General features: G+C 51.4%; 1 protein-coding gene across 1 annotated transcript in view; it reads left to right on the top strand.

Moving 5' to 3' along the window:
* The first annotated feature begins 1,126 nt into the window (after positions 1–1,126).
* LOC134564990 (ephrin-B1-like) overlaps positions 1,127–23,407 on the top strand; it is a 51,984-nt gene continuing 29,703 nt past the window's right edge. The window contains exon 1 of the mRNA XM_063424338.1: positions 1,127–2,018. Within this exon, the coding sequence (XP_063280408.1) occupies positions 1,903–2,018 (116 nt within the window). The 5' untranslated portion in view covers positions 1,127–1,902. The remainder of the gene's footprint in view (positions 2,019–23,407) is intronic.

Raw genomic sequence — 23,407 nt, 5'->3', positions numbered from 1 at the left:
TCTCAATAGAAACAGAACTGACTCCGCCAATTTTTGGAATTTTTGAGCTTTAATTTGAATTATTTTAATAAAAACCAAAGGAATTCGGGGGGGGGGGATTGGTTTATTTTTGTACTCCAAAGTGACTTTTTTGTTTTTCAATTTTCTCAACACAAATGAAAGCGATGCCAAAATTTGTTGGTTGATTTTTGTAACAGGAAGGAACTGACTTGAAGTTTTTGTTTTTTAATTTCCTTAATAAAAAGTGAACAGACTTGGGAGGGGGTTTTATTTTATTTTGTTTTTATTTTATTAATAGAAATTAATTTAACTTCAAAGGGGTTCATTATTGTTCTTGTAATAGAAAGTGAAGTGATTCCAAGGATTTTCTTAATAGGAAGAAAATGAATTCTGGATTTTGGCTCCTCCTCCCCATGGCCCAACTAAAAAAATATTTCAAAAGTACAAAAACTCCAAAAAGTCCAGAAAACATTAAAAAAAATCCACTTTAAACAAAATTTTAAAAGAACTACAAAACCACTCAAAAATAAAAGAAATTTTTAAAAAGTTTAAAAAAATTAAGGAAGAAAAGCTCCAAACAATTCTGGAAATGAAAAAAAAAATTAAAAAAAAGTTAATAAAAAGTTCAGAAGACTTGAAAAAACCAAGAAACCTTGGAAAAAATTTAAAATCTAAAAAAAAAAAAAAAAAGTAAAAACCCTTCCAAACTTTCAAAACCTAAACCCCTCCCCCTAGAAAACCAAGGAAAAAATTTTAAAAATCAAGAAGATTTTAGAGGCTAAAAAAAATGTAAAAACCTCAAAAAATAATAAAAAAAAATCTTCAAAGAATTAAAAAGAAAATAAAAAATGGCAAAAACTTCAAAATACTAAAAAAAAACCTAATCAGAAATCTGAAAGCATACATAAAAAGGGAAAACTCTAAAAGAGTTTTAAAAATCAAAAATCTGGAGGAAAAAAAATTTAAAATCCTGTAAAAAAGTAAAAAAACCCCAAATCTTAAAAAAAAAGGTAAAAGGAAAAATATTTTTAAAACACTTTAAAAAGTCCAAAAGATTAAAAAAATGTTTAAACAAAGTAAAAAAGACAGAAATTACTCAAAAATCCCTCAAAAAAATGAGAATAATTGAAAAATCTTTTAAAAACATGAAAAAGTTAAAAAACTGAAAAACCCTCAAAAAATCCCCAAAATGTATTTTTAAAAAAATTCTCGAAAAAGGTTCAAAAACATTAAAAGATCTTTAAAAAAACCTTCGAAAAAAGTAAAAATATTTCAAAATCTTTGAGACCCTCTAAAAAGTCAAAGAAGTGGAAATCTTTAGAAAAAAAAGAAAAGAAAATGAACAAAAACCTTTGAAAAACCCTCGAAAAAAATTAGAAAAACTTAATTTTGTTTTAAAATTAAAAATTTAAATACTCTCCAATTCGCTGGAAAATGGTCCCAAACCCGTCAAACCCCTTTCAACCCCTCTCAAGCGAGTGTTTTTATGGAATATTTCGGTTCCGTCCCTGCCCCGCCGCCGCTTCGGGCGTAGCCGACGGCGTCCGCTGGGCGGCGCTGTAGGATCGCGGCTGAAGGGGAGGGCGAGGGCAAGCGCGGCCCGCATCGGGGGGGGTGACGGGCTCGATGGGGACGGGCCGGTAGGGCGCCCATACCGGCGCTCTGCCAGCTCGTCCCTAACGCTGTTGCCTCTTCACCCTCCCCCCGGTAACCCGGTAGCAACGGTCGGCAACCGGGAGGCATGAACAAAAGCAAAAGTCCTCCGCGCTCCCCTTAAGAATCCACAATGGGCGTGCCCTCCAGTAAGCCCCCTCCTCCCCCCCGCTCCGCTCAGCCATTGGCCGTCCGTCCGGGTTGTCCGCGCCGCTGCCTACGCCCGGCCCGTCCCGCCGCCGAGGGACGATGGCGCAGCCCCGCGGCGGGCGGTGGCTGCTGGGTGTCCTGCTGGCCCTGTGCCGCCTCGCCGCGCCGCTCGCCAAGAGCCTGGAGCCGGTGTCGTGGAGCTCCGCGAACCCCAAGTATGTGCGACGAGAGAAGGGGGGGTCGGGAGGGAGGCGCCTCGCACCTCCCGCGGGGAAAAAGGCGCCGAAACCGTGTTCTAAATGCGAATTTAACGGAAACAGCGAGGTTTTTAAGAAAAAATCGCGCCTGGAGGCTGCGGGCGGCGGACGAAGTGACCCCGGGCTGAGGACGGACCCGCGGCGTCGCGCTGCTTTTCGTACAAAAAAAGACACCTCCTTTCCTTTTGTCCCCCCGTTTTTAACTATACTTTTACTTCTTGATTTCAATTTTTTTTTTCATTTTTCACGTGCTGGGGTATTATTTATTTATTTATTTATTTTTCCCAGATCGTCGCTTCTTTCCAGCGTTTGGATTTATTACTTTTTTTATTTTTTCCTTTGGGTTTTCTCATCCGAAATCAGCCGCGGAGGAAGGCGAGGGGATTTGTTCCAACCCCACCTCGGCCTGAGTCCGAACAAAGCGGGCAGTGGAGCTGCTCCCCCTGTACAGACACCTAAATTCTATAAATTTATATATTTTTATATAAATCTATGGATATGGACGCGGCTGCCGTGCAGGAACAATATGAAGGATCAGGAGGAGGAGGAGTGGGGGGATGTTTGGTCGCCCCTACACCAGGGCTGGTGGTCAGGGTGGGTCGGTGGCTCTTGCTCAGCTTTCTCTTGTAGATCATGGAATGTTTTTTTATCTTACCCCTTTCTCCCTTGAAAAAATTCCTGCTTTTAGCCTGCCTTTTTTTTTTTTTTTTCCCCCACCACATTTCTCAAGGCAAAAAATAACCCAAAAATAATCCAAAGAGTTTTTGAGGAATGGAAAGAACTGAAACAATTTGGACACCCTTCCTGCCTGGACACGTATTCCAAACAAATGTTTATTTCCTTGGTTTCTTGGTGGGGATAAAGGAACTTTGTAGGCACACTTTATGTGTCCCCAGCTCTGGAACCGCCGGGACGGCAGCTTCGTCACTTCGTTCTCCTCGGTGTGTTTTTCCTTTCCTCTCTTTAGGAGTTGTGTCAGTTGGCTGGGAGCAGAGAGCCTTTTCCCTCGGGAATTGCCCCGTTGGATTTGTGGGCTTGGCGAGGGGCAGGCAAATTGGTTCAATAAAATAGATTTTATTTGGGAAAAGGCAGCTGGAGGTGGAGGTGGCTTCGGCTTGGTGGTGGAAGATGCCATGTCATCCCTCGTCCCTTCCTTATCCTGTGTTTTCCTTAAGCTGCTGAGGACTGGGAATTTGGGAGGAGGCTGTGGCCATCAGCTGGCACGGGGGTGACACCCCGGGACTTCCCATTGAGCCCTGGAGCGGTGGCCTTGGAAGATGTCCCTCCCTGGTGGGGTATCCAGGGAGAGCTTAAGGGGTTGCTTGGTTTTCCCAAACTGGGAGCTTGGTGGTTTTCTGCTCCCAGTTTTTGGAGCTCAGTGATTTCTGCCTTTGGTTCACCCCCAGTTCAGAGCTCAGAGGTTGTCTAGATTCAGTTTCCCCCCAGTTCAGATCTTGGTGGTTGCTCACTCTCAGTTCCCCCTGAATTCAGGGATTTGGGTTGTCCACCCTTGGTTTCTCCCCATTCAGAGCTCAGAGTTTGTGTGCCCACAGTTGTTCTCCAGTTTGGAGCTCAGTGGTTGCCCACTCTCCGTTATCTGGGAATTTGGAGTTTGGGGATTGTGTGCTCTCAATTGTCCATGGATTTGGAGCTCGGAGATTGTCTGCCCTGGACACAGCTTTTTGCGAATGTGCCATCCTGCATGGGGCTGCTCCTGTGGGTGCTTCCCCATCCCTGTCTCCCCACAAGGACAGGAGAGAGTGGGAAGCTCCAGAAACGTTGGCATTTCCACCCAGGAATGGCTCTGCCGGGAAATGCACGGGCAAAACTCATGCAAGTGTTTTGCCTTGGTGGGGACTTTCAGGGCCCGGCCGTGATCCCACTCAGATCCCTACAGTCTGTGCCCCTGTGGAGCGACCTCAGATCCTCATGTCCAGGATCTGTCTTTGGGATCTGTCTCTTTCTTTCCCAGCTCCAAGCTTTGCCAGCTGCGTGGCATTGGGCAGAGCCTCCTCAGGGCTGCTCCCAGCAAACCCAGTTGAGGAAACCAGTCTAGGGATTGGTGTACTGGGCAAAGTCTAGCTCCAGTTGGAGGAAAACTCATACTCTTGTTTGGATTGGGATTATGTTCCAGATAGATCCATAAAAACCCTTCGCCACTGTACTTGGGCTTCCAAGCCCCTTCCTGGGGCAATGCTGGGGCTGTGCCAGCCCCCATCCCACTCTGCTGAGCTTTAACTCTTGTTTTTAGAGTAGAGAGAGCTAAAGCCTTTAAAAATAACATGGCTAAGTGGAATTTTCCAACAGATCTGAGGAGCAAGCGTGGCACTCCAGGCCTGGCCGGCCTCGGCGAGATTGCTGTAAATAAGGAAAATATTTTCCTGCCCTTTCTGGGCAGCTGGGAGCTGTGGGCTCCAGCTCCACCAGCAGGTTTGGGGCTCCTGGTGTTATCAGAGGGATACTGATAACACATCCAATAGATGGAATGATTTCCTAATTGAGTTAAGTCAGGCTTAAGCTGTATGCTGGGTTGGGAAGGTCAGCTCCTGGGTGTGTGTCCCAAAGCCAGTGGTGGAATCATCACCCACTTCCCACTGTGAGGATGCTGGGTCTTGAAAGGGAAAAAATAGGCCTAGGAATGGTTTTGTTTGAAAAAGTGATAGTTGTCTCAAACCTGTGCTTGGGATGAGCTCACCCTCTGAGTGAGCTTTCCCTGGGATGCCTGCAGAGCCCTTTGGAAGGGGGCTTGGAGAGGCAATATGGCTTTAATTTATTCCATTGTGTCCAAGAGGGGCTTTGGGGAAAATGCTTCTGGGATTTAGTCATCCCCTCTGCTGTGCATCCAGGGGATGGTGAGAGTGTGCTTTCCTTGGACAGCCGTGAATTGCCGGAGGAATTCTGGCTAAATCCTTTCTTAACTCCCTTGGCTGTAATTTGGGAGAAATATTGACCCTGGTGGGCCCCTGTACCGACTGTTAAAGGGAAGCATTCCTAATAAAATATGGTTTGGAAAATTCATTTCAGGCTGGAATTCACATCCCCAGAAAGTATTTTAATAAGGAGGTGGGGGAAATGGGACACATCATCCATGCTGCTCTGGAGAACGGCTCCTTTTGCCTCTGCTTTTCCCTCTTCCCCTTCCAGACAGTTTTGCTCAGTTCCGAACTTGTTAAAAACCAAATGAATGCATTTATTTAAGAAAGAAAAAAGGTGAGGGGAAGAGGAAAAAAAAAACCCAGACAAAAGTCTACTCCTTTGTGGTATTTTTATTCTGCCTTTAATGACATGATGGTGTCCCATGGAATTCCGTACGAGGGACAAAGTGCTTGCAGGAAGGCTGTTTCAGAGGGGAAAGGCTGGCCTGGAGCTCCGGAGCAGGGGGCTCACACTTGTTGGAGCAGATAGAATGGAATTGCAGGAGCCATGGGCACAGGAGGCGCTTTGCAGTGTCAGGATTTGGGAAATAAGGAAAACTCGCTGCTTATTTTTAATTGAAAGTCATTTCTGGCTTGTAGAGATTCCCCCTTCCTGAGGCTGGGAGGTGGGGAATGGCTTTAAACTAAAAAGATAGGAAGTTTAGGTTGGATATTGGGAAGAAGTTCTTGGCTGTAGGTGTGGGGAGGCCCTGGCATAGGTTGCCCAGAGAAGCTGTGTCTGCCCCATCCCTGAAAGTATCCGAGGCCAGGCTGGATGGGGCTTAGAGCAACCTGGGACAGTGGAAGGTGTCCCTGTCCATGGCAGGGGATGGGGCTGAACTGGCTTTAAGTTCTCTTCCCAACCTAAACCATTCCAGGATTTATGATTGTGTTCCCATCAAGAATCCCATGGCTCCCATGTGCACCTTGGCCTTTCCAGGGCTTTGCTTCATCTCCGAAGGCTGGCCTGGGCAAAGCAAGCCCAGCCAGCCTGCTTTCCAGTTGGAGTTTCCCTTTGGAATGGGGAGGACCCTTTGCTGGGTGCCAGGCCTTTGAGAGCCCTCCCAGCTCCTGCTCCCTACAAAGCAGAACTCTCCGTGCCCAGCCCACACTTCACTGGAGGTATTCTTCCTCTTCCTCTGCCAGGGGAAAGGAGCACCCAGGGCTCCTTGCAGGTCATTTGGGAATGATTTCATTAACTTAAATAATAAAAAAAAAAAGGGAAGGCAGGGCTGTGGCTCTTGCAGTAGCCAGGTAAATACTGCTGGATTCCATAAAATGGATTTAACTGCTTCCTTTAAAAGAAAAAAAGAGCTGTGATGGGGTGGCTGATTGATTGTAAAAGGAGCCGGAGCTTTTTGCAGAGCAAAACAGCTGCTTCAGCTCCTTGGATCCGCCTGGCAGTGGGGCTGGATGGTGCTTTCATGGGACTTCCATGCCATTTCTGACTGGGAAGGGCTGGTGGGGGCTGCTTCCCTCCACTGCACCTGCGCTCCTGTGTCGCTTTGGGGTCTAAGCTGTTCCCTTGAATCCTTATCCCAAACGGGCTGGATGTGGCAGGGTGGGATGTGCCTGTGCCCTTGGTGGTGTGGCTAGGTATGCTGGGGGTCCTTCTGGGCAGCTTCACGAGGTGTTTAGGGGTCCCTCCAAACAACTTCACTGGTGGCTCAGGGGTCCCCCCCAAGCCCTGTCCATGTTTTTAGGGATCATGGAATTTGCAAAAAGCTAGAGTCCATGAGTAGCCCCTTGAATGACATCTGTCACCAGCTGTTTGGATTGTCCCCTGTAAACCAGAGGCTTAGCAGTGGGGATGATCCTTTGTTTCCATGTTGGATCTGAGTGTCCCAGTTCCCCCCGGCTTTCCCATAGCTTTGTGCTTGCAGCCCCTGTGGCAGGGCACCCTCTCCTTGGCACAGCAGTGGCTGTGCCACTGGGAAGACTCTCTGCCCAAGGAGCGCTGGACTCCAGTGGGAAAACATCTTGGAGTGATCAGTAGCACATGCTACTTGGAGTCTGGCAGCTGGAATAGGGTGGGGAGAAACAAAGCTGATTCTGTTCTGTCTCTAATGATTGCTGGGATTGGGGAGCAGGAGCAGGACTCACTCGGCGCTATCGCAGCGTCACATCTGGGCAGGAATGCGCAGCCTGGCTGCGGGGCTTTTGTTGTGCAGGGCTGAGGGAGAGCCCAGGTCCTTGCTGCTGTTTCCCAATGCTTTTCCTCTTCCCATCCCTTGCTCTGGGTCAGATGGTGTGGCAGAGAATCCTGCTCCGGAGAGCAGGAGGGATGGTGGTGGTGGTCCTCCTGCTCCTGGAGAGTATTGGTGTGCTCCCGGCATCCTTCTGGAGGGATTTTCTTGCCCCTCATGGGTTGTCTCTTGCTTGATCACCAGCTCATGGCTGTGCCGGAGCCTTGGGATCCTGTCTGGTTGGAGCAGTGGTGCTTGGCTTATGGAGTCTCAGGATCCCATCTCTGGTTGGAGCCCCAATGCTCTGCTCATGGCTGAGCCTTGGAATCCTGGCACTCCTGACTCCCCCAGCCTGCCCAGGCTTGGTTCCAGAGGAGTTGGACAAGCCGGGGCTAAATGACCTGCTCAGTGAGGCTGGATTTGTGCACAGTGGGGTCTTCCTGGCCCCTGCTCTTCCATGGAGCAGGTTCTGCTGGAGCTGGAGCAGAGGCTGCGGGTCATCCCCAGAGCGTGGCTCGGGGGCCTCCAGTCCCTCCTCCCTGGAGGATGAGAGGACATGTTTGGGGGGTTCCTCGTGGTGTTCCAGTGAGCAGTGGCTTCTCTGTGACCTCTCCCTGCCAGAGCCCCTGGGCAGGATCCGAGCCAGCTCAGGTGCCTGTGTGGCAGTGCCGCCCAGGCCGAGCTGAGCTGAGCAGCTGCACTTCAAAAATGCCAGCTATTTATAACCCTTGCTTGGCTGCTCGGGAATAACCTTTTCCTACCCGCAGCCGGCCCTTCTCAGGTGGACTGCTTGCCCTTTCTGAGGCCATGGGACCAGGCTTTTCCAGGGAGGCTGTGTAAGGGCAGAGCCAGGGGTTTAGTTGGTGTTCAGCCATGAGCTCTCCTCTGGGTTTTTCAAAGGCTCTATCCCTCTGTGGTGTTGTGCCTGCAGAGAGATCCATGTGTGCCATGTCTGCTGGGGCTGGGCTGTGGTGAGAAGCTTGGAATCACCTAGTTTGATGTAGATTGGCCCTTGCTGGTGCCAACGTGGAGATGCAGGGGTGGGATACTTGGGAGATACCACACAAGCTGTCCCAGCACCTTCAGGACGGAGTTTGGGAAGTTCAAAGCCCTGGAGTGGGTGCCCTCCCTAGTTGGGGGTCCTGGCAGGTTTTGGTGGCATCCAGGCCTACATCACTGCTGGTGATGGGACAGGAATATCCCACTTCCCAGCAATCCCTTTCCTTGCCCCTGGCATCCTGCCAGGAGGAGCCCAGCCCTTTGTACCAGCTTTTGCCATCCCACCTCTTCTGAGTAGGTACTTTGGGAAAAGCAAAGTGTCTTTTCATGGCTTATAAGCTATAAACCCCCTTAAACCATTCCCATTGATCCCAGAGTGTGTCCATGTTTTCCTACTCCTTAGGCTGGGAAGTGTCTGTGGTTGCTCGCGCAGGGCTGAGGCTCGGCGCCGTCTCCTCTTTGCCACCGATTTTTCCCTTTTAATGGATTTCTGAAATGTGAGAGCATGGCCTGGTGTGTGGGTTGGCAGGTAGGGCTGGCAGCCTCGGGATGTGGAGGGATGCAGAAGGATGCAGGGATGTGCTGGTGCTGGGCTCCGTGCTCTTTGTCTGGGCTTGCTGTAGTATCGCAGCCAAACGTGAGAGGGAGTGACAAAGCCCCCTGCTCCCACTGGGATTTTGGGGGGGCAAATCCTCAGTGGGGTTTGGAAGGGGAATGGGCACAAAGGCACTCCCCCATTAAGGCAGGATGGCCGGTGTTGCTGTGCGGGGGGTCGGGCAGCTCCTGGTGCCGGCAGGGATGCCGACGTGCCCCGCCTGCGGCCAGCCGGGAGCATATGGAAAGGATCTGGGTGTAATTTCCCGCACTGCTCCGCGGCTTTGCTGAAGAGGCCACTTCAGCAGGGGACGCGGTGTGGTTAGTCCTCCCAGCTGACACATCCCAGGCCTTCCTCTGACTTGAAAGAGCTTGAGTTCACCTTGGAATCTGAGGATTTATAGCCCTTTTAGGCCTCTCCAATAAAAGCACAGCTCCCTCCTCAGACAGAGCCCACTGTCTCCCTCCTCTGAGCTCGTTATCCCGGGGATTTGTGTTGCTTGCTCTCGCTCTGTTGTTCGCTACTGCTGCTTTCTTCAGATGTGTAGCCGAGAACTTCAGAGCAGAAAAGCCAAGCTGGAGTGGCTGTGGGACCTGGCCTTGATCCTGGTTGGAGCAAGCATGGATCCACATCCAGCGGTGTTCCCAGAGGAGAACCCTTATCTGCTGATCCCCTGCAGTTGGGGAGCAGCAGTTCCTCTTTGTTCCATGTGTTCCCTCAAGGATTGTGAGCAAACCAGGATGAGCTCCTGTTGCATGGAGAGGTTCAAGTGAGTATCTGCTCCTTGTGTCCATCCCATCTTCCTCATCCTGGCACATGTGGACACACTCAGCCCCACAGATTTCTGCTTCCTAGAGGCCCCTCTAGCCTCAAACTGTTTAAAGGGAGGCTTAGGAAAGAGGCCAGAGAAACGACATAATAATTATTGTATTACAAGTTGTTTCCTTTAATAAGCCCTGTTGGATCACTCAGTCTGCTTAACACATTGTGCCCTCCCCCAGCCCCTTCCCACTGCTCCCACTGCTCCAGCCTTCCCTCAAAACCTCAGCCTGCCAGAAAATTTCTCCTGGGTGAAATAAAAGGGCAAGGAGACCTGCTCCTTTTTAATGCCTTCATTAAGAAATCAGCTCTGGGTGGGGGCCCGAGAGGTCGCACACACTGCTGCTGCTCCCTTTGGCGATGTGGAGGAGGAGGTAGGCGGCTTTGCTACACGGCAGAGCTGGGGCTTCTGTCCTCACGGGTGTGCCTGGGAAGTCCTATTGAGCTCATTGTCTGGGGGGGGGGGGGGGTGTCCTGCAGATGGAGAACTGTTTAGGTCACGGCAACATGGTAGAGTTGCTTTGGTTGGTGGTCCTATCTTCTCTGCTGCTACGCCAGTCTGGGGGTACTATTTCTAGTCTCAGATTTTGCATTGGTTCATTGTCTCAAGGGAGTTTTGTCTGTAAGTTGTACCCAGTATCCCTAGTGTCCCTTTATTTGCATATTGTGCACCATTTTGGGGAGCAGAGGCTATACCCAATGGAAAAAGATTATAGGTAAGGGACTGTTGGTTTGGGTAATTAACAATATGGGTGATTAACAGTCTATGCATTCATCTTGGGGATCAACATTTGACATGGTAACATTTAACAATTAACAGAACATGGTAACAATTGATTCACTTATAAACTTGTTAATAACACTTCTGAGGAGCTGGGGTGGTGGGATGAGGCTGCATGTGCATCCACCTGCTCCCTCAGTTCTCCACTTTTGAGGGGAGATGGGTTGGCTGTGCTTCCAAACGGGGATTCTCTCCCTGCAGTCTCTACCTATTCCCCATGCTCCGGAGTTTTGTACTGCCCTGGATGTTGCATATTCCAAGGGCTTTTGGGTGATGGCACCCCCAGCTGATTCTCAGGGCTTATGGACATTGACTCAAAAACCTCTTGCTGTGCAAGGGCTCCCTCCCTCCCATTCTTTCCTGGCATTCTGGTGTGTGCTGACAGAGGCTCCCAGGCAGCTTTTTGGCAGCTCCCAGCCCCGAGGTCTGTGGGGTGTAAGGAGAGGAGCCTCCAGCAGCTCTATGAATATTTTCGTTACCCCTCAAAGAATGAATGTGTTGGAATTAGGCAGCAGGTTATGTTTCTTCAAGGCCAGGCAGCAAATATGTTTTAAATTTGGCAGCCAACAGCAGAGAACGGGTGGGAGAAATTTTCCAGGTATTGTGTTACACTTTCCTCTGAAAGGGCTCTGCCTTGGGGCTGGGGATTAAAGGGAGGAGGGAGACTCCCTCCCTTTCCCGTACTTGCAGCCCTGCTCTGAGGGTGCTGAGACTGAGATGCCCTCCCTGTGTGATGCCTGCCCCAGGTGATGCCCATCCTGGCTGAGTCAAGCCCTGCTCAGGACAGAGCTGCGCTGCAGGGGATGATCGGGATTAATTTTTGGGCTTCCTCCCTCTGGGTGCGATGGGAAATTTCCAGCATGCTCTGGGCACTCCCCTGGCCTGCTGGGCTCTGCCTGGCCCCCCTCCCCTTCTCTCCTGTCCTCCTGTGATGTCTTTAATAAACGCTTTATGCAAGAGTAGACCTGGGATCCACTCCCAGCACGGACCTGGGGATCGGCAAATTAGTCAATTATTTCAAAAGAAGAAATTAAAAAAAAAAAAAAAAAAAAGATGAAATGTTATTTTTGTAAGGGAAGGTCTGGCCCATGGCTCAGCCAGCAGCCCCACTCCTGTGGGAAGAGCTGGGGTGGAGGAAGATGGGGGAGCTCTGTACAGCCCCTCCCTCAGTGACCACAGCCTGCAGTCACTGAATTCCCCATGTCACCAGGACAGGGAGCTGCCCCTCACACCAAGCAAGGGAGGGGATCTTGGCAGCTGCCTGTGCCCCCTACACCAGGCTGTGCCTCCTAGCCTGTCCCTTGTCCCTGGGCAGCCAGGTGGGTGGTCTGTGAGTATTCATCCCTGCCAGAGCTGGCACTGGTGCATCCCATTGTTCCCAGCTTCCTTCACAGCATGTGAGGAGGAGGAGGAGGAGGACATGCTTCCCCAGGAGGTGGGAAGGACTGTCCCAGTGCCATTGGAGATGCACAGCTCCCTTTCCTCTCACTGGGCCAAGGAGGCCTGGCTGGATTGGGGTTTTAGGAAGGCGCTTGGAGGTGTGAAGGGCTGGAAGCAGCTGGAATTTCCCCTTCAGCTGTGTTTGGGTTTGAGAGTTGTATTATTCTTCTTTAATGGAAATTTTGCGAGGCCAAGATCTGTCTGTGCATCCCGGCTGGTTTGTGCCCCCCTTTCCCTGTGCCCCCCTTCCCCTGCCCCCCATTAGCGGTGCCTCGGCTCAGCTAATTACTGAAATAATTGAGGCAGCAACATCCTGGCAAAGCAGTGGAGGGAAGGGAAAGGAGAGGAGGGTCCCTTGTGCTTCCTGGACTCCCAGCCCTCTCCCACTGCTCTCCTTCGCAGCTTCATGCCTGCTGCTCATTTAATGGCAGTAGAAGAGCTTTTTCCTATTTTCCTTCTTTTTTTCACTTCCTTGAGCTACAGGAAGACTTGCTGGGAGTAGGAGATGGAGGAAAGCCTGTTTGTGTTGCCTTGGCTTGGCATTCCCTACCTGCAGTGAGCGGTTCTGGGATGCAGGGAAGGGGGGGAGTCCCACAGGAGTCCATTCCCAGGAGCAGCTCCTGATCCTGGTGAGGTTTAATGCTCAATTCTCAGGGTTGCTGTTCCCTGAGATTCTCCTCGGGGTTGCTGTTCCCCGAGGTAATAAGGTTTTTGGGACTCTCTCTCCCTCTCAGGGTTGTTGTTCCCTGAGACTTTCCTCGGGGTTGCTGTTCCCCAAGGTAATAAGGCTTTCGAGCTTCTCTTGCCCAAAAGGTCTCACGCCGGAGTCAAAGAAGACAAGCTGAGTCCGCTAGTGCATGTTTCCAAGGTTGTTTATTCTTCATTATCTTTCAGTTCTTTCTCAGCTCTGCCAGGCATCTCCAGCAGAGCAGGACATGCGGCGAACTTTGGCAGATCAGAGGGTCCCGGACCCTTTGTACCATTTCCCTGGTCCAACCACTGTCCGCAACGTACTTTTTATTTACAAAATCTTACCAATACTTACTACCTATGTTAACATGTCATTTCTACTCTAAACCAATCCTTGTAATACAACTCAGCAGAAAATGGGGGAAAAGAACAAGAAGGACAGGACCACTCCCCAATTCCTCCATCTTGCCTCTTCAAACCCGTATACTAAAAATCCTAGATTCTACATTTACACTCTGTGATAAACTAGCTACTACTTATTTTGAATTCTCTCAGCTTGTGATTCTTCATACAATGTGGGCATTCACTCCCGTGGACAGGGATCAGTAGCAGTGTCCTCCTGGGCTCTGTGTGAGGCTGGCTGACCCCCTTGTACAGATCCCAGACCCCCCTGTCTGGTCTCCAAACCCTCCAGGGTGGCCAGAGGGATGTCCTGGACTCCGACACTCAATTATGCTTTTGATCTCTACCCTGACTTGGTGAGCGCTGGGTGCTGTTCCCTAATTACCCCTTTCATGTGGGGCTGTGCTGGATATTTGTGCTCACCCAGTCTTTCCAGAAGAAAAACCCACCTTGCGAGGGCATGTGTGGGGCGGGGGAGCCCATGTGCTTTCCCAGACCATGGAGGAATCCTCCGGGCTCTCCATATAGCCCTGGGTGCTCCCACCCACGGCAGGCAGTTTCATGCTCCCTGCCTGATTTCATAACATCTAAGAAAGGCACGAAAGTCTTTGAGTCACCTCCCTCTGCTGCATATGGGATTTGTGGGCTCAGGAAGGTGGGCGAGGGTGCCCCTGTTTTAGGTGCTGGGGGTTTGCTGGATGTGCTAGCCAGCTGGAAAATTCCTGGTGCCCATCAGCCAGCCTTTCTTGGCTGAGTTTTTCTTTTGGGATGCAAGCTGCATGTTGTCCCTGAGCATGGTGTGGGATGAGGACAATGCCAAGGAGAATGCAGGGACTACCTAGCCTGGGGAAGGGGTGTTCAGGGTCGTGGAGAAGGGCTGTGGGATCCTCCTGGCTCCTGCTCTCTTAGACAAGGCCTGTTCCTCCTTGTTTTTCCTCTTTGAGGATGGAGGCACGTGGGTTGAGGATGGAAACACATGGTTTGAGGCTGGAGGCATGTTAGTTTAGGATGGAGCGCATGATTTGAGGATGGAATTGCATGGGGTGCGTTGGAGGCATGAGGACCATCCCACAGAGCTGCCAGAAGTTCATCCATGCCTGTAAAATAGTTGGAGGTTTTTGGGGCATCAAACTTGGAAGTATAGGGTTGGAAGTGGTGCAGCATCATACCAGGGCACAGGCAAAGGAGACAAATTGTTGTATTCCTTCCCTGAGTGGGCTTCTTCCTTAAGGTGCCTACAGGTGCCTGTCCCTGCTGTGCCCAGTTCTCCTGTGACCTGACAGGAGGAACCTTGCCCACTCTGCCCTCCATCGGGAAAGTCTCCACTGCCTCGTTGGGATGAGGGGGAAAAATCCCTTTCCTGGTTTATGACAGAGAGATTGCTGATACTGGGAATGGTTCCTTACAAAAGGAGTGGGTGAGAGATACAAGAGTGCTGGGATAATTACTTCCAGATGCTGCCTCCCCTTGTCTCCAGGGCTGTGTGTGTTCCAGCGTCCTGCCAGCTCCAGTGAGCGAAACCAGGGAGTCATCCCAAAAAACAGGGCTGGCTGGAGCAGTGTCAGACAGCTCGGAATGCAACGACTCCTGATGTCACCCCCGCTTCTGGTGGTCCATGTGGTCCTGTGTGGCTGCAGAAGCAGGTCGGCTTGCGGGGACTCTTCCAGTTCTGCCAGCCCTTAGGCTGGGGCTTCAGGAGGAATGCAGAGTGCTGAGGGACTGGGATACGCTGTGGAATTGGCAGCGCTGGCTGCATTGTGCATGGTAGGCAGCTCTCCCGGATCCTGCCTCCCCTTGGGCCATAAACACAGCGTTTCTGGCATCTGGACTTTCTTGCAGAGAGCTGCAGCAGCATTAATGATTATTTATTGGCTCTTAATGCCAAATAATGTCAACATCTGGCTGACGCAGCACACGCGTCCATTCCATGAGGCATGAAGCATCTCTGAGTGCTCAGCATTGGGTTGGTGTTGGGCTTGTGCGCTTTAGGAATTAGAAGGTAGCAAATGGTGGGGTTGTTTGGATACTCCCCTGAAGGGACAGATTCTTGAAGGGCTTTGCTGCTGACCTTCTCCTTAATTGCTGCTCTTGGGTGCCAGCAAGACCAGCTCAAAGGGAGCAACGAAGCGTCAGCACCGGTGCTCGTCCCAGGGCCCCGTGAGGGGAATGCTGCTCCCTCCCTTCTGCCGGGATGGCGCCTCTCTCCATGAGATTCCCTGTGCCTGGCAGCTCAGAACTCCACTTGTAACACCTGTGTTAAGATTACCATTCTAACCTTCATATACACTGGCAGTTGATGCAGGATTTTTGCCGAGGTAACTGCCACAAAGGTAAATCCAGCTGATTATAAAGATACCAGGGAAGAATAGGGAGTAAAATGTCTTTACCACATGTTCTTGATGATGGACACAGGCTTTCCCTGCTTTCAGCCCCAGACACAGCTTGGAGGGAAAGAGAAAGGAAAATGTGAATGGAGGAAAATTTACTTCTCCGATTCCTGTGTGGCTTCCGAAGGTGAGAATTGAGTCACTTTGTCTGGAACCAGCTCAACAATTCCACCTTGTCCCCAGAGAGTGTCTGAAGTCACAGAAATAATGCTGGGGGTTAAAAATAGACACTGACAACAGGAAGGGAGGACTGGAAAAGCTCTGTGTCAGGCAAGGTGGACAGAGCCTGGTGAACGACATTGGAATTGTGCATGGCTAGAGCTGGGCTTTACTGGGTTAAACTGGAGTTAAACCTCATTTGCACTTGGAACCTGGAGTGGATTTCAGTCTAGGGCTTGCATGTCGTCTGGCAACCTGGGGAAAGCACTTCTGCTTTTAAGAGGCTTGGAAAAGTGAGGGAAGGATATGGCACTGCTCTGGCCAGGGTTGGGGAAGGAAACAGCTCAGTAAATCCAAATTGCTGGAGGACAGGTGGGACAAGGCTTGGGCAGAGCAGAGTCTGGCACTGGCACCTGTGGAAGTGTTCCAGCTCCCCTGGCATTTTAAAGACTCATCTGCAGAGTGAAGCACTTACACTCCATCCACTTCGTTGCCAGTTGGGATGTGCAGTTGTGACCAAGCTCAGAGCACTTTGTCGAGGTCTCCCAGTGCCACCAGTGGCCTCCGTGCTGGGAGCAGGGTGTGCAGAGTGTTTGGCCAGGGACAGCAGATCTGGATGGTGGCTCCTACAGCCCTTAGATGAGGCTTTTGTTGAAGCTCACTGAAACCATCTGTGGCCACCGGAGCCTGAGCAGACCCCCGGGCGACAGCGCAGGCTGGGGCAGCGAGTCCCCGTCCCTGCGGAGCGCCGTCCCCCGGGACAGCCACCAAGCAGCAGGCAGGAGATGGGGTCACAGCTCCCGCTGGAGCGGGGCCAGGAGCAATTCTGGCTTCTCTTAGTTTCCAGCTCTTTTCTTTCTCTCCTGTTCCTTTCCCACCCTCTCCTGGTGCTGTGAGGACAATGGGGCTGCGAGGTGTGGCGGGAGGGGGACGGAGATGAAAGGGGAAAACTAAAATCAAAGCATGTCTGGAAGGGCATTTTGATGTAAATGGGACTTTTTGATAGACTTTGAGAGACACCGGCAGAAAGGGCACCGGCCCCCTTCGGCGCGCTGAGCTCTGGGCTCAGCTCTTTCATTTCCTCAGGAAAAGGGCATTTTTTCACCTCCTGTTGGGTGCAGCCACTGTTCCTCCTGGTCCTCTCCGTCCCCATCGCTGCCCGTGTCCTGGTGTGTAGCCCTGTGTGCGTGTCTTAATGAACTCCAACAGCCGGAGCTCCTGTTCAGATGGTGAAAGCAGTGGCTGAAGCTCAGGAAAGGGAGATGGCTGCTTGCAGCCCATAGGCATCCGGGAGGGCCCAGCTCCATCCCACCTCTCTCCCCGCGGGCAGCTCCCTGAAACCTTCCCCATTCCCGGGGAGGGCGCATGTTTGATCTGCTCCCGTGCTTTTAATCCCAGCCTTTCTCCTTGGCACTGTCTCACAGCTCTCGTGTGTCGGAGATGTGGCCTCACCGTGACTCATCCTCCTTCCTTTCTGCTGCTGTTTTATTTTTCCCTTTTCCTTCTCCTAAGAGAGTACTTAGTAAAAGGAAGCAGCGCATTCATCCAGGAAACGGGAGCACAACAAACGCTTGTCGTTTATCCTTTCAAAGGCGTCTCCCTTGAGCTGTTGCTGCTGCTGTGACAGGCTGGGGAGAGAGGCAGCTGCTGGTGAGGGGCCCAAGGATGCTCTCCTGTGCATCGCCCCCGAGGTCCCTGGTTCTGCCTGGCTGTGGGGAACCCTCGGGGGGGTCACCTTCCCATGTGCTGGCAGCTCCTGACCCTGCCAAGGTGGGAGGAAGAGAAATGAGGACAGATGTGCTCCCTGGAGAGAAGTCTGAAAGGTTGGGGGGCTGGGAGGGGGGGCCAGGAAGGTCGGTCAGAGCTGGCATCCGTGTCCCTGTGCCATCAGTCGGGAGCCCAGGAGGAGCCCTGTCACTTCTCATCTCAGAGTTGTTGCCTGAGCCCGGGGCTGGGCTTGTGTCCTCCCCACACCTCCCCGATGCTGCCTTCAGTTGTTTCACATGCCGAGCTGTCAGCAGCCCAAAATTTACTGCTGGCATGTGGGATTGCATTTTATGGAAATGGTTTGCTCTGGCTCACCCCTGGAAAATGTATGGTTTATCCCAAGTCTGTAACCTCCCTGCACTATCGTGTATCTGTAACCTCATTGGCTGGAGAATGTTACCGCACCCACTTTGAACCTCTGTGTTAAGAATGAAAACGCAGAAGGTTCGTCCTCTTTGCCCCCCTTCCCCCTGGAGGTCTTCGGACGCTGCCCTTCCCTTCCCCCCTTCCCCCTCTCCCCTTCCCTTCCCCCTCTCCCGCAGGACCATGCTCCCTGCCTGGAGGGAGACTTTGAATAAATCCTCATCTCCGCAGCCGTCTGAAGTCTCTTTGCCTGCCAGCATGGGAACACCCACGACCCTAGGACCCGGGGGTCTCCCGGGGGACCCCCCCCCGGGGACCCCCCCAAAATTTAAACTACAACACTGGCATAAACCCATCAAAAAGCCAAACTGTTGGTCGGTAAAAATGGCAAAGCAATTGCAGGGATACTTGTTTTTTCCTCTGACAACTTCTGAGTCAGTCCTTTAATTTTCTTATCTAGGTTTATGATCATTTTATTGAAATGATGGGCTCTGTGGAAAACTGACATGTATGACCATCATAAACCAGGAGTTATGGGACCCCAGAATTGCCTTGATAGTCCAAGTGTCTGCAGGAAGCATTTTTAAAATCTGTAATTGGGATTTATTGGCCATTGTGGCTCAAACTGTCAGGAGAAAATAAAATAATCAGCCTGGGATTTTTTTTTTCCTCTTCAGCTTTTGACTCTTTCCACATATTCTTAAATCTTTTGGTGCTCTGCTTCCATGCTTAATTCACTTGTAATGGGGGGATGTGGGTGAGAGGAGGGAGCCCAGCCCTGTGGGTACCCTGACTCCGATCCTGGCTGTGCAGGCTACCTGTGCCCTCCTGCCTCCGTGTCCTGCACCTTGGGATGGCTAGGATCTCCTCAGTGTCCCACTGGATGTGGTGGTCATGGACATGTGGGGGATGTGGATGTGGGGACATGGAGCAACAGGCGAACCTGGAGGAGGCCTCTTGGCTGGTTCCTCATCTGGGGTGGCTGGTTCCATGGATGAGATTTGTGGGTTGGTGAGGTGTTGCTGGAGATGGATGTAGCAGGAAGTGTGTGGTGGGCTGACACAGGGAGACGAGACTCCTGTGTCCTGCCAGAACCTGTGTCAATCAAAGCATCCATTGCCATGGAGTTAAAACATGCCAACACCAGAGCTTGAGGCCAAGGGCACATTTTGTACCAACAGCCCATCTAAGGCAGTGCCACGGAGAGGGGCTGGGTGATGCTGGAACTTGGTGTTTGGCAAACCTCAGGAAGGACCTTGGTGTTCCATCTCATGCTCTTTCTTTTTTGGATATGTTGAACTGACTCACCTTTCAGGGTTTTACTTCCCAGTCTGTGAGTGACTCCTGTGCTTTGCCTTATGCCTGTCCATGTCCAATGAGTCCATGGACTCATCCAGGCTATGGATGGCTCTCGTCAGCTGCCATTCCCTGGCTTGCTGGCGCAGGATGCACCCGGCAAAACTCCTGCCCGTTCCCCGTTATCTGCCATTCCCAGTTTTCTCTCCATTAACTTGTGACCACAAGCAACACTCAGCAGTGCCAGGTCCAGAATTACCCTGGAATAATCTGCTGGGCTTGATAAGTATCTCTGCTTCCGTTTTGTTTAACAAATATCTCCTTTAATGGCACAGCTTTTTGTTAAGCTTCCTCGCATTATCATCCTGCTTAATCATTCAGGGTGACTTCTAAAAGTACTTTTTTAAAAGATGCCACTTTTTATCCAGGTTTTAAAATTGAAACTCATTTTTTATCCAGAGGCAGGATATAAATGAGTCTACTAAAATTAGAGTAATCCTAATAAGAATGTAATGTCAGTTATCATTTCTGAATACATTTTTTTAAAATTTTACATGCCTCTTTAGCTATAATTGCTGGTGTAATTTCTTACACAGACATGGTGTGTCCTCATGGTTGACAGAAATACTTAATGCAATGTCAACACCACACTAAGTTCCAAATTAGTGTGTTGCAGACACTGCCAACGGTTTGAACTTTCTCCTTAATAAGTTAAAAAAAGAGAAAGGCAAAGAAAAAAACACCTTACGTGCAAAGAAAGACTTAAATGGATTGAGGGAGTTGGAGTGAAGTGGGATAGTTGGAAGCTAGAGCTCCATGAAGGGCTTTTCTGGGAGAGGGAAGCAGGAAAGGGATGGAGGAGCTAGAGGTCAGGGAGATTTGGGGTCCAGCGAGGGGTTTGTGGGGTGAATCCTGCCAGGGGCTGGCAGCTGCAGGGCAGGATGGAGGAGCTGAGGGTCAGGGAGGAGATTTGGATACTGGTGAGGGATTTGTGTGGGTGAGTCCTGCCAGGGGCTGCAGGGCAGGACAGGGAGGTTCCACAACAGCACTGGCGCTGCTCACTTGGGGTTTTCCCAAGCCAGGATAAAGGAGCCACTTTTCTAGGAGACACCCCAAAACTATTGCTCCAAGGTGGGGGTTGGTCTCTGCTCTCACAGCTCCAGTGAGTTTGAGGATTGCTCTGTGTTGAGGACTGGGGACTGGCTCTGCCTGCAGAGTCAGTGGGACAGACACCAGCCTTGGAATAAACTCCTGTTGGATTGGTAGCATCAGCCCTCTCAGGCTCCCAGCATGGTGGCATGGCTGGGACGTGGCCCCAGCGTAGTGGCACACACTGAGTGGTGTTGGAGTCTAGAACATCCTTCTGGCCACCCTGGAGGGTTTGGAGACCGGACAGGGGGGTCTGGGATCTGTACAAGGGGGTCAACCAGCCTCACACAGAGCCCAGGAGGACACTGCCTCTGATCCCTGGCCATGGGAGTGAATGCCCACATTGTATGAAGAATCACAAGCTGTGAGAATTCAAAATAAGTAGTATTTCGTTTATCATAGAATGTAAATGTAGAATCTAGGATTTTTAGTATATGGGGTTGAAGAGACAAGATGGAGGAATTGGGGAGTGGCCCCTGTGCTCCTTGTTCTTGTTCTCGTCCCCCATCTTTTGCTGAGTTGGATTTTAGAGATTGGTTTAGAGTAGAACTGACATGTTAGCATAGGTAGTAGGTATTGGTACAATTTTGTAAATAAAAAGTACGTTGTGGATGGTGGTTGGGTCAGGTGTACTGTACATAAGGTGCGGGGCTCTCTGATCCACCCAGTCCGCCGCGTGTCCTGCTCTGCTGGGGATGCCTCGCAGAGCTGAGAAAGAACTAAGATAAGGTACCCTGCCAGGGAGCCCTGGCAGAGCTGAAAAAGAACTGAGATAATGAAGAATAAACAACCTTGGAAACATGCACTGGCGGACTCAGCTTGTCGTCTCTACCTCTGGTGTGAAACACTTAGGGCAAAGAGAAGACGGAAAACCTTATTACCTCTGGGAACAGCAACCCAGAGGAAACTCCCAGGGAACAGCTACCTTGGGGGAACCCTTAGTACCCTGGGGAACAGCAACCCCAAGGAGAATCTCAGGGAATCAACAACCCTGAGAGAGTGGGGCAAGGACCGCTGCTGGGAATGCTGGAGCTAGCGGGATCTTGGGACAAGGCTCTGGGGGAATCGCATCTGGCAGCAAAGCAGGGGGGCAGGATGTGGTTGGAGGAGACTTTGGTCTCTCCTGCGGCTCTCACCAGTTTTCTTCCATTAGTGTGGGTGGCAAGGCGGAGGATTTCATCTCGGGGGGAGGACTTGGAACACTCCCGGTCTGCAGGCAATTGGAAACTGCTGGCGCTGGACTGGGACAGGCTGGGTGCTCTGCCCTCCTCCCCAGGCCCAAGGGCTTGGTTATTTTTAGGTTTAAACACGAGCTTTGCTTAGTGCCTTGTGAAAGCTCCCTCTGGGAGTGGGAGCCATGTGACCTGGCGGAGTCTGGTGACATCCTTGGAGATGGAAAAAGCACCAGTCCCAAGATCTCCGTCTCTGGCAGCCCCTGTGACACCAGAGCCAGTGCTGGGTTCCTCTCCTCTCCTCTCCTCTCCTCTCCTCTCCTCTCCTCTCCTCTCCTCTCCTCTCCTCTCCTCTCCTCTCCTCTCCTCTCCTCTCCTCTCCTCTCCTCTCCTCTCCTCTCCTCTCCTCTCCTCTCCTCTCCTCTCCTCTCCTCTCCTCTCCTCTCCTCTCCTCTCCTCTCCTCTCCTCTCCTCTCCCATTCCCATTCCCATTCCCATTCCCATTCCCATTCCCATTCCCATTCCCATTCCCAGCTGGAAGTTGTACTTTGGATTGAAGTTCAGCTGTACATGTAAATCTGGCCTAAAAATAAAAGCAACTACAAACCAGATCTCTTTGTACTGGAGGGATTAACACCTGACACTCCTGTGTTCTCTCTCTCCTGGCCCCTCCCTCAGCTGGTGCTCTTCCCATCAGCCTTCAGCTGGGCAAACTGGGAGCGGTGGAAGGGCTGCTGAGGGGGAGCACAAGAGTGTCCCAACTCCTTCCAGTGGTGAAACCTTTAGGAGGATCTTTTTGGTGTCGATATGGAGAAAATTTGGGTTGTTGTGCCAGAACAGGACAGTAAAGAGGGGTGTGGGCAGCACTGGGAAGAGGTTCTGGGGATAAAGGGGCAGTTTCTGCCCTGCTGAGTGACATCCAGAGCAGGACTGGAGGAGGAGACTGGATCCAGCTTTCCTGCAGAGCTGGCTCTTCAGACTTTGGTGATGGCTCAGTTCTGTGCAAGAGGACAAGAGGGGAGAAAACAAATAAACTTTTGAGGTCCTGTGACTCATCTTTAGCTTTTTCTCCCAGACCTAACCTAGCCCCATCCACCCCTGTGGAGCGGGGCCAAAGGTCTGGGGCAGCTGAGTGCAGTGAGCTGGTGGTGGGACTGGTGTGGGAGTGAGGAACATGGGGTGACCTGGTTCAGCCTGGAGAAGAGAAGGCTCCAGGGAGACCTTGGAATCCCTTCCAGTGCTTAAAGGGACTCTAGGACAGCTGGAGAGGGACTTTGGATGAGGACAGGACAAGGGACAATGGCTTTTCACTGCCACAGGGGAGAGTTAGATGGGATATTGGGAAGAAATTCTTCCCTATGAGAATTGTGAGGCCCTGGCACAGGCTGCCCAGAGAAGCTGTGACTGCCCTTGGATCCCTGGAAGTGTCCAAGGCCAGGTTGGATGGGGCTTGGAGCAACCTGGAAAGTGTCCCTGCCCATGGCAGGGTTGGAACTGGATGGTCATCAAGGTCCCTTCTACTTGGGGTGGGCAGCTGTGGGCAGATGTGCACATGGCCTGTGTTGGCATGGGTGGTTGGGAAGCTCTTAATAACCCCCAGTGCCAGTGGCAGCCAAACAAGTTCCTAGTAATGACTCCAGGGCTGAGGACTGGTGATTTGCAGCTGCCTGGGAAGATGGTGCTTACAGATGTGAGCCAGAGCTGGAATGCCAGAACTTGTTTGACCACTGGGAGCAGAGGGATCAAAGGGCCTTGTGTGAGTTGACACTGCTCCCCTGGGACCAGGGGCTGGCGGGGCTGGCAGGGCTGGTGAAACTGGGAGACCTGTCGGGGCAGGGCAGGGTATCCCACAGCTGGGATGGGGAACCCTCCGCAGGGTTTGCTCCTCCCTGCCCAGTTCCTAACATTGGGATTAATCCTTCAAACCGCAGCATTGCATCCCTGGGCTGAGCCAGAGCCCCAGGGACCTGGGTGGATGCTCTGGAGCTGTCACCCAGCCCTCAGTGGGATCTCCAGGGATGGAAACCCAAGCCCTGAGACACAGTGAGGAGCTCCTGGGAGCCAGGAGAAATCCAGGAGACCTTGTGGTTTCTGCTGCTCCCCAGGACGTGTGGGCCTTATTTTTCTGGTATTTCTCAGAAAAATGGGAGAGGCTGGTGGCTCCTCTCCCTTGCTTTGGAGGTGACCAGTGAAGTGGGAAGATGAGGGATTTGGGGAGCCCTCCTAT

This window comes from Prinia subflava (assembly GCF_021018805.1).
Source record: "Prinia subflava isolate CZ2003 ecotype Zambia chromosome W unlocalized genomic scaffold, Cam_Psub_1.2 scaffold_31_NEW, whole genome shotgun sequence".
In the NCBI taxonomy this organism is placed as follows: domain Eukaryota; kingdom Metazoa; phylum Chordata; class Aves; order Passeriformes; family Cisticolidae; genus Prinia; species Prinia subflava.
Note: the sequence above shows the minus strand (reverse complement) of the source record. Positions and strands in the feature narration are given on the sequence as shown.